Raw genomic sequence first — 15,218 nt, 5'->3', positions numbered from 1 at the left:
GACGTGTATCACTCACTGCATGACCAACAAGACGCTGATGCGGCTGTTGGACTAGCACCGGAGAGTCTGGCCCAGACACTTGCTCCTCAGGATGCGATTCAAATGAAGATTGAAGAGGAGTCTGGTGTCAAGTCTGAAACTGGAGAGGAATGAGGACAGGCATTTTGCCTGTTCAATTTTTAACTTGTATTAATGGCATTGAAGAGGATAACAGTCAAGGTCACACACAGTGCTTCGCAGCAGAAGAGTTATCAGTTCAGAGCAGACAGTTTGGCTGCAAGAGCTCCCTGAGGTGGGAGTTTTTAAGGCATGCACAATAGTTGCTGAGAGCCAATACACTCAATCACAGGCATCTCGGCCATTGTTTAACGCTGACTATTTTTGAATACTAATAAATGTATGTTAATATTAGGCAGGGCGACTGTCTCATTCTCACCTTTCAGCTGTGGCTCAGTGGGTAACACACTCGCCTTCTGAGTCGGAAGGTTGTGGTTTCAAGTTGCACTCCAGGGAGTTGCGCACATAAAGCAAGGCTGACACTCCAGTGCAGTGCTGAGGGAGTGCTGCGCCGTCTTTCAGATGAGACGTTAAACCGAGGTCCCGTCTGCTCTCTCAGGTGGCCGTATAAGATCCCACGGCACTATTTCGAAGAAGAGCAGGGAGTTCTCCTCGGTGTCCTGGGCCAATATTTCTCCCCCAACCAACATAACCAAAAACAGATTATCTGGTCATCACATTGCTGTTTGTGGGAGCTTGCTGTGCGCAAATTGGCTGCTGCGCTTCCCACATTACAACAGTACTTCAAAAGTACTTCATTGGCTGTGAAGCGCTTTGAGACGTCCGGTGGCCATGAAAGGCGCTATAGAAATGCAAGTCATTCATTTTTCTTTCTTTAAATTAACACACATTTACACTGTTTTAAAATTCTTTTTGTTGTACGTTATCAAAGCTTTCTGCACTTTAATTGTATCATCATTTGAAAACCCCCAGCTCTACATTTTGAAATAAAAGACTGAGCTCTTTAGCTGTGCCCTGTGCGTTAGTCTGCTCTACCCGTGAAGCATTTTTCCCTCCACAATGTTTTGTGCAAATAAACAGGCTTAAGTTTTTTTCAAAAGAGACACCTGTGATTTTTTTTTTAAAAGAAGAAATGGGCGGTTACATAGAATGGTTACAGCACAGAAGGAGGCCATTCGGCCCATTGAGCCCGTGCCAGCTCTCTGCGAGAGCAATTCAGCTAGTCCCGCTCCCCCGCCCTTTCCCCGTAGCCCTGCAAAATAGAATCATCATGTATAGAGTGTTTGCACCTATATAGCACTTAATGCTGAAAGATCGTGCAGTGGATCCTCGCACTGGACTGACCAACTGACGGGCCAACATCCCAATCTGGATTTGCAAGGGGTGCAATAGATGCCTCCGCCCCTGCCGTTAGTAATTGCACTGCCCTTGGTGGAACTGAGACACACAGACTAGGAAGCTCACCGAATTCATCTTGATCGGTTTGCTGATCTCCGCTCGGGCCGGTGCTCCAGGCACTGAGCTGGAGCTGAAAACCCAGCCAGGGTTCTCGTGTCAGCTAGCTGGCTGGGCGGTAGAGGTGCGCGGATGTTGGGCTTGGCTGTGAGATGCCGACGCGGGGCTCACACCACTCGGCCTGCGTCTCCGCTCACACGTGAGTGTTGACTTGGGTAGGATGCCAGAGGGACTGTCGGCCTCCATCAAACTGCTCCAGCAACAGTCACCTCTTCAGGAACAAACACCTCTGGGAAATATTGTGGAAATATCAGTGCCATGATCTAGCACCAGGGGGCGTTGTTGGCGTTTGAAATAAAAAATGTTGAAAATATGCAGCAGGTCTGTTAACAGAAAAAAAGAAATACTTGCATTCATACAGCGCCTTTCATGACCTCAGGACGTCCCAAAGCGCTTGACAGCCAATGAAGTACCTTTTTGAAGTGTAGTCACTTGTAACGTAGGAAACCCGGCAGCCAATTTGCGCACAGCAAGCTCCCACACACAGCGACATGATAATAACCAGATAATCGGTTCACATTTTGGGTGTAGTCTTTGCCAAAACGAGTGCAATAGATTGTACTGAAGTCTCTGGGATGATTTATCCACTTGAACTCATTTTCTAAGACACCACTGGTAAAATATCGAGAAATTTTTACAGTATTTGATTTTATTTCTTGTCCCACCAGATGTTAGCTTTGCTTATTCTAAATTTTGAAGGCATGTATCCCTCTCTGAAGTTCGAATTGTCAGGTCCACCTTAACTACTGAATATTCCTTCATGGTGACTTTCTTTTAAGAACATAAGTAAGTGCAGGAGTAGACCATACGGCCCCTCGAGCCTGCTCCGCCATTCAGTAAGATCATGGCTGATCATCGACCTTAACTCCACTTTCCCGTCCGATCCCCATATCCCTTGATTCCCCTATCGATCTCAGCCTTGAATATACTCAAAGACTCAGCTTCCACAGCCCTCTGGGGCAGAGAATTCCAAATATTCACAACCCTCTGAGTGAAGAAATTCCTCCTCATCTCTGTCTTAAATGGCCGACCCCTTATTCCTGAGACTATGCCCCCTAGTTCTAGACACTCCAGTCTGGGGAAACAACCTCTCAGCATCTACCCTGTCAATCCCCCTCAGAATCTTGTATGTGTCGATGAGATCACCTCTCATTCTTCTAAACTCCAGAGAGTATCGGCCCATTCTACACAATCTCTCATCATAGGACAGCCCTCTCATCCCAGGAATCAATCTGGTGAACCTTCATTGCACCGCCTCCAAGGCAAGTATATCCTTCCTTAGATAAGGAGACCAAAATTGTGCACAGTACTCCAGGTGTGGTCTCTATCAAGTTCTTTATCAAGTCGGGATGTCTATATTGCAGAATGGTTTGCTTTGCCACCTTCTTTGCCCTCGTGGCTGAAGCAGGGATAGTGACCGAGGGAGTGTTACTGAAGCTTAATTGATTTTCTGTTTGTTTGGTTTGCAGGCGAAAGAAGCTTTGGAGAACAGCGAAGTGCCGGTTGGGTGTCTGATGGTTTACAACAATGAGATTTTGGGACAGGGAAGGAACGAAGTGAATGAAACCAAGAACGTAAGTTAATGTCTGAGGAATAATGTGGCAGAACAGACTGGGGGGGGGGGATCATTGTCACTTTGGGCGATATCGAATTAACCGCCCATTATACCTCACCCTTGATTTCTCTTCCCATCATAGCCAATGGGCAGGGTGGATAATGGCCAGCCAATTCAGTATTCTGGTGTCAGCTGTGGCTCAGTTTGTAGCACTCTCGCCTCTGAGTCAGAAGGTTGTGGGTTCAAGCTCCCACTCCAGGAACTGGAGCACAAATCTAGGCCGACACTCCAGGGCAGTGCTGAGGGAGTGCTGCACTGTCGGAGGTGCCGTCTTTCGGATGAGACGTTAAACCGAGGCCCCGTCTGCCCCCGCAGGTGGATGTAAAAGATCCCATGGCACTATTTCGAAGAAGAGCAGAAGAGTTATCCCCCGTGTCCTGGCCAATATTTATCCCTTAATCAACATCACTAAATCAGATTATCTGGTCATCATCACACTGCTGTTTGTGGGAGCTTGCTGAGTGCAAAATTGGCTGCTGCGTTTTCTGCATTACAACAGTGACTACACTTCAAAAGTACTTCATTGGCTGTAAAGCGCTTTGGGACGACCTGAGGTCGTGAAAGGCGCTATAGAAATGCAAGTCTGTCTTTCTATTATACACATTACCCAAAGTCAAAATTGCACCACTCTCCAGAGTTTTTTTTGTTGAAAAACCTAGGTGGCAAGACCAGGCCAATAATGTACAACAGTGCCAAGGTTTGTAGAGACTAGGTAAGTCGAGGAATAGCGATCAGCTGATGCCAAGCTTGGGTTTCAAAAGCCTGTAGATTGTAAGATGAAGGAAAGGTTAAAGTGTTCTGCAGTTTTCAGGTGCTCGGAAAGGATGACAGAAATAAATGGTAAAAGGGTGAGGAACAAAAAACAAAGGGCCAAACTAATTCATAAAAAATGTGAGCATAAAAAAAGCCTGAGGGTTTTATACCTTAATGCGAGAAGCATCAGGAACAAGGTAGATGAATTAGCTGTGGAAATAGAGGTTAATAATTATGATCTAATTGGGATTACGGAAACATGGTTGCAGGGTGAGCAGGGCTGGGAGCTTAACATACAGGGGTATTCAGTATTTAGGAAGGATCGACAAAAAAGAAAGGGAGGAGGGGTAGCATTGCTAGTAAAAGAGGGGATAAATGCAATTGAAAGGAAGGATATTAACTCAGTTAATACAGAATCTATATGGGTGGAGCTAAGAAATAGCGAGGGGCGAAAAACATTAATAGGAGTGGTATATAGGCCTCCAAATAGTAAAATAGAGGTTAGGGAGGGCATCACGAGGGAAATTAGAGAAGCGTGCAATAAGAGCACAGCTGTCATCATAGGTGACTTTAACTTACATATAGATTGGACTAGCCTAATCAGTAAAAATAATGAGGAGGAGGAATTCCTTGAGTGTTTAAGGGATGGTTATCTGGATCAATATGTCGAGGAACCAACTCGGGAACAGGCTATATTGGACTGGGTACTGTGCAATGAGAAGGGACTAATCAGTAATCTTGTTGTACGGGGACCCTTGGGTCAGAGCGATCATAACATGATCGATTTCTCACTCGAAATGGAGAGCGAAGAAATTGACTCAGAGACTAAGGTCCTGAATTTAAACAAGGGGAATTATGATGCCATGAGACGGGAACTGAGTAGGTCTGATTGGACAACGTTCCTGAGAGGACTGGAGGTAGATAAACAATGGCAAACATTTAAAGATAGAATGACAAAATTGCAAAAATTGTTTATACCAATCTGGCATAAAAGGAAATCTAAAAAGGTGACTCAACCGTGGATAACAGGGGAAATTAGAGACAGCATAAAATCCAAAGATAGGGCGTATAAAATAGCCAAAAAAAGCGCCAGAGCGGAAGATTGGGAACAGTTTAAGATAGAGCAAAGGAGGGCAAAGGGCATGATCAAGAGGGGCAAAATAGCTTACGAAAACAAGCTGGCGGAAAATATAAAAACTAACTCCAAAAGCTTTTATAAATATATCAAAAGGAAAAGACTGGTGAAAACCAAAGTTGGTCCATTGCAGTCAGATACGGGGGAATATATAATGGGAAATAAGGAAATGGCAGATCAACTAAATGCATACTTTGGGTCAGTCTTTACGAAGGAAGACACAAAAAACCTCCCTGGGATATCGGGAAAAATAGGGACATTGGCAAAGGAGGAACTGACGCAAATCAATATCTCTAAGGATATGGTGTTAAGGAAGCTAAAGGGATTGAAGGTGGACAAATCCCCAGGGCCTGATAACATGCATCCTAGGGTACTGAAGGAGGTGGCCCTAGAGATAGCGGATGCACTAAGGATGATTTTTCAGAATTCATTAGACTCGGGAACAGTGCCGATGGATTGGAGGGTAGCTAACGTTACCCCACTATTCAAAAAGGGGGGTAGGGAAAAAGCAGGTAATTACAGACCTGTAAGCCTTACATCAGTTGTGGGCAAAATGCTGGAGTCCATCATTAAGGATGAAATAGCGGAGCACTTAGCAAATGGGGACAGGATAGGACAGAGTCAACATGGATTTACAAAGGGTAAATCGTGCTTGACTAATCTATTGGAATTTTTTGAGGGAGTAACTGGTAGAATAGATGGGGGAGAGCCAGTAGATGTGGTGTACCTGGACTTCCAAAAGGCCTTCGATAAGGTCCCACATAAAAGATTAGCATGGAAAATTGAGGCTCATGGGATAAAGGGGAAAGTTTTGGCGTGGATAGGGAACTGGCTGTCAGATAGAAAACAGAGAGTTGGAATAAACGGCTCATTTTCTGAATGGCAGGCAGTAACAAGTGGGGTACCACAGGGATCTGTCCTGGGCCCCCAGCTGTTCACAATTTACATTAATGACCTGGATCAGGGAGTCGGATGCAGCATTTCCAAATTTGCAGACGACACTAAACTAGGAGGTGGGGTGGGCTCAGAGGAAGAGACCAGGAAGCTCCAGAGCGATTTGGACAGACTGGGCGATTGGGCGGATAAATGGCAGATGCACTATAATGTGGACAAGTGCGAAGTTATCCACCTTGGGTGCAGGAACGGGAGGGCAAATTATTATTTAAATGGCAATAGATTGGGAGAGGGGGAAGTACAGAGAGACCTGGGTGTTCTTGTACACCAGTCACTGAAGGCGAGCATGCAGGTGCAACAGGCGGTCAAGAAGGCAAACGGTATGCTGGCCTTCATAGCAAAAGGGTTAGAATACAGGAACAGGGATACCTTGCTGCAGCTGTACAGGGCACTGGTGAGACCACACCTCGAGTACTGTGTACAGTTTTGGTCGCCTCATCTGAGGAAGGATGTTCTTGCCATGGAGGGGGTGCAGCGGCGATTCACCAGGCTGATACCAGGAATGGCGGGAATGACCTATGAGGAGAGACTATGTAGTTTAGGGATGTACACACTGGAGTTTAGAAGATTGAGAGGGGACCTCATAGAAGTGTATAAAATTCTGACAGGTCTAGACAGACTGGATGCAGAAGGAATGTTTCCCTTGGCGGGTGAAAACAGAACTAGAGGACATAATTTAAGGATAAGGGCTAAACCATTTAGGACAGAGATGAGGGGGAATTTCTTCACTCAGAGAGTGGTGAACCTGTGGAACTCATTGCCACAGAGGGCAGTGTACGCCAGCTCATTAAATATATTTAAGAGGGAATTAGATATATTTCTATGGGCAAAAGGGGTTAAGGGTTACGGAGCGAAGGCGGGGACGGGATACTGAATTAAAGGATCAGCCATGATCTCATTAAATGGCGGAGCAGGCACGAAGGGCCGAATGGCCTACTCCTGCTCCTATCTTCTATGTATCTATGTATCTATGTATGAGAGTTCGGATAGGACCTGGTTTATGAATCCTGTTTACCGTGCTTCTCCTTCGTGGCCGTCCTCCATGAGATCTTGATTCCAGTTCTACCTGTCCCAGTACATCTCCAGTAATGCCGTCTCCCTCTGCTTCTGTAGCCACTGCCAGTGTTCCCTAACAATCCATCCTTGCACCCGCCTTCCAGATCAGCTCGCCGCTCTTTGGTGACATCATCGGTAGGCGTGGGATCACCTTTAAATGTACGCTGGCGACACCCAGCGCCCCCTCTTCCCGAGACCCTACGACTAGCTCTGTGATATCAGACTGTCTGATAATAATTACCAGAATTACCTTCAATTGAATATTTTAAAGGCCAAAGCCTTTCTTTTCACCAGAAACTCTGCTTCCTTACCATCGAAAAAGAAAGACTTGCATTTATATAGCGCCTTTCACGTCCATCGGACGTTCAAAAGCGCTTTACAGCCAATGAAGTACTTTTTGAAGTGTAGTCACTGTTGTAATGTAGGAAACGTGGCAACCAATTCGCGCACAGCAAGCTCCCACAAACAGCAATGTGATAATGACCAGACAATCTGTTTTAGTGGTGTTGGTGGAAGGTTAAATATTGGCCAGGACACCGGGAGAACTCCCCTGCTCTTCATCAAAATAGTGCCGTGGGATCTTTTATGCCCACCTGAGAGAGCAGACGGGGCCTCGGTTTAACGTCTCACCCGAAAGACGGCACCTCCTTTCATAGCGAGAGGATTCGCGTACAGGAGCAAGGATGCCTTGCTGCAGTTGTACAGGGCCTTGGTGAGACCACACCTTCAGTATTGTGTGCAGTTTTGGTCGTCTTATCTGAGGAAGGATGTTCTTACCATGGAGGGAGTGCAGCGAAGATTCACCAGACTGATACCTGGGATGGCAGGAATGACGTATGAAGAGAGATTGAGTCGATTAGGCTTATATTTGCTAGAGTTTAGAAGAATGAGAGGGGATCTCATTGAAACTTATAAAATTCTAACAGGACTAGACAGACTAGATGCAGGAAGGATGTTCCCGATGGCGGGGGAGTCCAGAACCAGGGGTCACAGACTAAAGATAAGGGGTAAGCCATTTAGGACTGAGATGAGGAGGAATTTCTTCACCCAGAGAGTGGTAAACCTGTGGAATTCTCTACCACAGAAGGCAGTTGAGGCCAACTTATTAAATATATTCAAGAAGGAATTAGATATATTTCTTAAGGCTAAAGGGATCAAGGGATATGGGGAGAAGGCAGGGACAGGGTACTGAATTTGGATGATCAGCCATGATCTCATTGAATGGCGGAGCAGGCTCGAGGGGCCGAATGGCCTACTCCTGCTCCTATATTCTATGTTTCTCCGATAGTGCAGCGCTCCCTCAGTACTGCACTGGGAGCGTCAGACTAGATTTTTGTGCTCAAGTCTCTGGAGTGGGTCTTGAACCCACAACCTTCTGAGTCAGAGGCGAGAGTGCTGCCCACTGAGCCATGGCTGACATTCCTTGACTCCATCTCCCAGCTTGGCTGCTCCCTGAGATTGAGCCAGACTGCGTCCTATTATACCCAGAGCTGAGTTTCAAACCCCATATCCACTCTGTCACCAAAAATGCGTGCCTCCAACTTTGCATCATTGCCCACTTCGGCCCTGTCGTTCTCCCGTGACTGCAGAAACCCTTATCCACACTTTCGTCACCTCTAGACTTGATTTAACCAATGCCCTACTCGCTGCCCTGCTCACAGGCTCCCAGCCTCTGCCCTGCACAGACTGCAAACTGCTCCAAAGCTTTGCTGCCTGTCCTTGTGTTGTGAGGTCTGGACCTCTGTTCCTATCCTTCTGTGCATTCTCCACTCCACCGTCAGTGGCAGAGCCTTGACCCACCTCGGCCCTATTGTCAAGTTCCCTAGCCTGGGCCACTGCCTTCAGGGTGGCGGGGGGGGGGGGGTGGAATAAAGCAAGAAACAGTCTGTGCCGCAATAAACACACCCTTGGAAGACATTTGCGCATTAAGCAAAAATGGAAAGAGTCACATTTTAGATGGTGCATCACTTCCAAAATACGACTGATAGCGTCGACAAATCCAAGCTGGAGCTGGATAGGTTTTTTTTGTTAAAAGAAGAAACTGAGGTGTTCAAGAGACAGAGCGGAGTATGGCTATATTTTGAACAAATCGACCAAAGTAGTCTTTCCTTGTTCCTAACGTCCTGTGTTTCAAAGTTCGCTGCTTACATTCCAGGGTTTCTCTCTATCCACGCAGGCTACCCGTCACGCAGAGATGGTCGCCATTGACCAGGTCTTGGAGTGGTGTCGCCAACAGGGCAGGGAGCGCGAGGAGGTGTTTGAATGCACGGTGCTGTACGTCACCGTGGAGCCATGCATCATGTGTGCTACCGCCTTGCGACTGCTCAGTATCCTTTAGCGGTTGCATCGTATGACGACGAGAGACATAACTCTGGGCCAGCGTAATTTTCTGTTTAAAGAAGGAATTTTAATTTAAAATCCAGGCAAAGGTGAGCGTGATTTCCGAAAATTATACAAGTCGGTAACTGTTAATGTTTTGGTGAAGCAAAGTAGTTTAGAAGCAATCTTTCAGTGAAAATCTCAGACTGGGAAAATGGAGCCTTATTCTCAAAGTTCTCATCCTTGTGTTCAAATCCCACCAGGGCCTCGCGCTTCCCCTATCTCTGTACCCTCCTCCAGCCCGCCGAGATCTTTGCGCTCCCCCAATTCTGGCCTCTTGCGCATCCCCGATTTTCATCGCTCCAACGTTGGTGGCCGTGCCTTCAGATTGACGGGCCCTAAGCTCTGGAATTCCCTCCCTAAACCGCTCCGCCTCTCTCTCTTCCCTTCAATCGCTCCTTAAAACCTACCTCTTTGACCAACCTGTCCTAATATCTCCTTATGTGGCTCGGTGTCAAATGTTGTTTGATAATCGCTCCTGTGAAGAGCCTTGGGACATTTTACTATGTTAATTGCACTATAGAAATGCAAGCTGTTATTGACAAGGTAATGAACTGTTATGTAAAAGCTGGGGTTTTCCTAATTTCATATTTTACATAGGATTACATCGGATATACGGCACAGAAACAGGCCATTCGGCCCAACCAGTCCATGCCGGCATTTATGCTCCACACGAGCCTTCTCCCATCCTTCCTCATCTAAATCTATCAGCGTAACCCTCTATTCCCTTCTCCCTCATATGTTTGTCTAGCCTCCCCTTAAATGTATTTATACTATTCGCTTCAACCACTCCCTGTGGTAGCGAGTTCCACATTCTCACCACTCTCTGGGTAAAGAAGTTTCTTCTGAATTCCCTATTGGATTTCTTGGTGACTATCTTATATTGATGGCCTCTAGTTATGCTCTTCCCCACAAGTGGAAACACTCTCTCTGTATCCACTCTATCAAAGCCTTTCACAATTTTAATTTTTACATAACTGCTGCGACCAAGTGGTAGCTTTAACAATGCACATCAAAGCAGACTTCCAGCGCCAGCTCAAGACCACCGTAGCACTCGTGGACCTGTCAGCGGTGTATAACACAGTATGGAAGCATGGACTGCTTTTCAAGCTCTCCACAATTTTACCCTGCAGAGCAACGATCCATCTTCTCAACTGCATGCTTAGCAACCAATATTTCCATGTCTACTCTGGCACCCAGAAGAGCAGATATCGGACATTGAACAACGGACTCCCACAGGGTTCTGTCCTGGCACCCATGTTATTCAACGTTTACACCAGTGACCTGCCCGAAACAGAGTCCCGCAAGTTCGTATATACTGATGACATTGCCTTGGCCACGCAAAACATGAATCTGTCCATCACCAAGGAGACCCTGACCAGTGATTTACAGAGGATGGAGGCCTACTTCCGCCGATGGTGACTTCGACCAAACCCGCAAAAGACCGTCACCCCAACATTCCACCTCAACACCCGTCAAGCAAACCAAGCTTTGAAAGTCTCCTTTTGTGACAGAGGTAAACCATGTAAAAAAAACAAAAAAACTCCTATTTAGGAGTCACGCTTGATCGCACCCTCTCATATAGAAAACATCCCCAGAACCGTGGGAAGAAACTAAAGAGTAGGGTCAACTTGATCCAGAAACTCACCGGATCCACATGGGGAGCAGACGCTCAAACCCTCGGTACGGCAGCACTCGCCCTGGTGTACTCTACAGCGGAGTACTGCTCTCCGGCATGTCAAATCCGTTGATGTCCAGCTGAATTCTACTATGAATTATCACCGGTACGCTTTTATCGACACCAACACCTAGGCTGCCCGTGCTTGCAAACATCGCACCACCACACCTACACTGCGAAGAAGCAGTCTCCAGGGAATACAACCGCTGCACCAGCAAAGACATGCCGATCCAGGCCGACTTGAACAACCTACCATTAACCCGTCTCAAATCTAGAAGGCCATTTTGGACTGTCGCCAAAGCCCTTCAGCGATCTCCCCTCAGCCTTGATGACCGATGGTGAAATGCTTGGAAGAACTGCGACATACGGAATGGATTCCTTATAGAGGACCCCACAGTACAACCTGAAGGATCAAACCTTCCTCGCAAACAGTGGACAACCATCAACCGCCTCAGAACCGGTCATGGTCGATGCTGCCACCTTCTCCATTGATGGAAGATTAAAGCATCCCCATCATGTGACTGTGGAGCTTCTAATCAGACCCTGGAGCACATCCTTGGGCACTGCCCTCAGAGGAAATTCACAGGCAGCCTACAAGATATAAGAAATAAGAACAGGAGTAGGCCATACGGCTCCTCGAACCATTCAATAAGATCATGGCTGATCATCGACCTCAACTCCACTTTCCTGCCCGATCTCCATTTCCCTCGATTCCCCTAGAGTCCAAAAATCTATCGATCTCAGCCTTGAATATACTCAAAGACTCAGCATTCACAGCCCTCTGGGGCAGAGAATTCCAAAGATTCACAACCTTCTGAGTGAAGAATTTCCTCCTTATCTCGGTCTTAAATGGCCGACCCCTTATCCTGAGACTATGTCCCCTAGTTCTAGACACTCCAGCCAGGGGGAAACAACCTCTCAGCATCTACCCTGTCAATCCCCCTCAGAATCTTGTATGTTTCAATGAGATCACCTCTCATTCTTCTACACAATCTCTCATCATAGGACAACCCTCTCATCCCAGGAATCAATCTAGTGAACCTTTGTTACACTGCCTCCAAGGCAAGTATATCCTTCCTTAGATAAGGAGACCAAAACTGTGCACAGTACTCCAGGTGTGGTCTCACCAAGGCCCTGTACAATTGTAGCAAGGCTTCCTTACTCTTATACTCCAACCCCCTTGCAATATCCACACTGTTACATCGGAAGCTTTGGCCTGGATATCCAACTTAGATATTGACATTTGATTTGCTTTGCTACTACATATGAAAGAAGAAGAAGATAATTTTAAAGACCTCTATTAGGTCACCCTAATTCACCTTTTCAGGAGAAGAGACCCAGCCTGTTCATCCTTTCCTGATATGTATACCCTCGCATTTCTGGTATCATCCTTGTAAACCTTCTCTGCATCCTCTCCAGTGCCTCTACATCCTCTTTATAATATGGCGACCAGAATTGTATGCAGTACTCCAAGTGTGGTCTAACCACTTGTGTATAATTATTTCCATATAAAAGTTGTCAAGTAGTTGCCCAGTCCCTTAGCCCTGTATTATTTCACAGTCATATAAGCACCTTCATTCCTACTCCTTCACTGCCTGGCTGTATATTTTTTGACAGACCCAGGAAGGATCACTGCTTTAATAACTTCCTGGAGCCACAGTGAGCAATTAGAGATTTGCAACAAAAGAAAGACTTAATTGTAGATTTTTGCCAAGGAATTCTTAAGACAAGAACATTAGTAATTTAAAATATATATATATACTTTTGTCCAGAAAAACTTTGAGTCTTCATTATGGGGTTGTTAATTATTGTAACGCAGTGTCACAATTCACTGCTATTTAGATCTGAGCGGGCTATTTATAGAAATAAATTACAGTATTGTGTTGGCATTCAGTTGAACTGCACATCACGACAGCCACTTGGGAGAGTGATTAAGTGGGACGCAACGCTCCTCGCCCAAAACTGTGTCGAGCAGTAATTATACATGTTGGCGTGTAGCGAGTGCAAGCTCCCGTCATATGGAGGAACGGACAGGGCCACAGCTGTCGAGGGTAGCATCATAAATAAAATGGGGACAATTGTACCACGGGTGCAGTGTTAAAATCAAGGCTGCAAGCTTAGTTGGTCCGTAATTTTTCCGTTAGTTAAATTTAATTGGTTTTCCATTCTTCAGGTTGAACTGAACGCCGCACTACGCTCTCGAAGCACCTCAAAGCACGTCACACGGTGATCTAATCTCTCTTTTTTCTTGCTTTATGGCGGTGGTTGAGGGAGGAATGTTGGCCAGGACACCGGAAGAACTCCCTGCTCCTCTGAACTGACGAGCCTGACCGTAACACCGCCATAGGACAGCGCCCGCCTCCCCCAACAATGCAGCACCCTTGCAGTAGCGCACTGTCCTGGTGGAGACTTGAACCTGTGGCTTCTGGCCCAGGGTTGAGAGTCATACCACAACAGAGCCAAGTGGACATTTATAATCCTCAACTGCATGGTCACCGTTCCTCCTTCCCGAGTACTCATTGTGTTGATTCATCGCACTGTGCCCTACCCTAACACATTGTTTACCGGGATTACAGTACTATGGAATTCCCTGCCTCCAAACAACAACTTGCATTTATATAGCGCATTTAACGTAGCCAAACGTCCCAAGGTGCTTCACAAGAGCGATAGCAATAAAAACATTTTTGACGCTGAGCCACAGAAGGAGATATCAGGACAGATGAGGAGGTAGGTTTTATGGAGCATCTTAAAGGTGGGGGGAGAGGCGGAGAGGTTTTGGGAGAGAATTCCAGAGCTTAGGGCCAATTTATTCCTTTAATCATCCATCCTCCTACTATCTTAAAATCCAAGCTGTTATCTAACCACTATTTCCTGATTCTTCTCGTCTCCTGTCCTACTTTGGGTGGTATCTTCTGATATGAAAGAAAGAAAGAGCTTGCATTTATATAGCGCCTCAAAGTACTTTACAGCCAATGAAGTACTTGTGAAGTGTAGTCACTGTTGTAACATGAGCCTTGACCCTTCCCCAGGTCTGTCAGCAAAATCACATTGGAAATGACCCGTCCCTTGCAAAAGAATCAGAGGCGAGATGAGGAAACATTTTTTTACACAGCGAGTTGTTGTGATCTGGAACGCGCTGCCTGAAAGGGCAGGGGAAGCAGATTCAATAGTAACTTTCAAAAGAGAATTGGATAAGTACTTGAAAAGGAAAAAAAATACTGTACAGGGCTGTGGGGAAAGAGCAGGGGGGAGTGGGACTAATTGGACAGCTCTACCAAAGAGCCGGCACAGGCATGATGGGCAGAATGGCCTCCTGTGCTGTATCATTCTATGACTCTAGTGTAACAGCCATAACGCTCAGTATCTCTCTCCCCACCAGATGGAAGAAGGAAACAAATGCAAGAGGGGTCAAGAAAAGTCTGGTGATTTGCTGGGGAAGGGGAGGTGAGGAAAGAGGAGACGGGGGCTCCATCCCCGGCTTTTTCTCTTTCTAACTACATTTAGATTTTATCGGCAGAAAGGTTTTTTTTTTGCTTAACCATGTCGCAGACATCCCACTGGTTGTGTACGGCTGCCGGAATGAGCGGTTTGGAGGCTGTGGTTCAGTACTGGACATTCCCACAGCTGATTTACAGCACACTGGAGCGTCCTTCCAGGTAACTCGTGCCACAAACCCAAGAATAACGTTTTTTCAATGTCTTGGTATTATTCCAAGTTCAACCAGAGGCCTTTTTGTACAAATGTGTTTCACCGTTTACTTTCTAAACGGTGAAAGGCTAAAAACAGTGGAGGTCCAAAGAGACTTGGGGGATCCAGGCACATAGATCGTTAAAATGTCCTGAACAGGTACAGAAAATAATCCAAAAGCCTAATGGAATGCTGGCCTTTATATCTGGAGGACTAGAGTACAAGGGGGTAGAAGTTATGCTGCAGCTGTACAAAACCCTGGTTAGACCACACCTGGAGCACTGTGAGCAGCTCTGGGCACCACACCTCAGGAAGGATATATTGGCCTTGGAAGGTAGGTTTACCAGAATTGATACCTGGACTTCCAGGGGTTAAGTTACGAGGAGAGCTTACACAGATCAGGGTTCTATTCCCTGGAATTTAGAAGG

At 46.3% G+C, this 15,218-nt stretch overlaps 1 protein-coding gene across 5 annotated transcripts in view; it reads left to right on the top strand.

Moving 5' to 3' along the window:
• The first annotated feature begins 1,971 nt into the window (after nucleotides 1–1,971).
• adat2 (adenosine deaminase tRNA specific 2) overlaps nucleotides 1,972–15,218 on the top strand; it is an 86,780-nt gene continuing 73,533 nt past the window's right edge. The window contains exons 1-3 of one of the 5 annotated variants that reach the window (XM_085979236.1): nucleotides 1,972–3,107; nucleotides 9,202–9,373; nucleotides 14,653–14,759. In XM_085979236.1, coding sequence (XP_085835362.1) covers nucleotides 3,048–3,107; nucleotides 9,202–9,373; nucleotides 14,653–14,759 — 339 coding nt within the window. In that variant the 5' untranslated portion in view covers nucleotides 1,972–3,047. The remainder of the gene's footprint in view (nucleotides 3,108–9,201; nucleotides 9,374–14,652; nucleotides 14,760–15,218) is intronic. The other 4 variants (XM_085979238.1, XM_085979239.1, XM_085979240.1 and 1 more) reach the window with 4 other exon arrangements.

This window comes from Somniosus microcephalus, chromosome 3, assembly GCF_052327205.1.
Source record: "Somniosus microcephalus isolate GS21.2 chromosome 3, FLI_Smic_1.0, whole genome shotgun sequence".
Taxonomy (NCBI): domain Eukaryota; kingdom Metazoa; phylum Chordata; class Chondrichthyes; order Squaliformes; family Somniosidae; genus Somniosus; species Somniosus microcephalus.
This window is presented reverse-complemented; position numbering and strand designations above follow the sequence as displayed.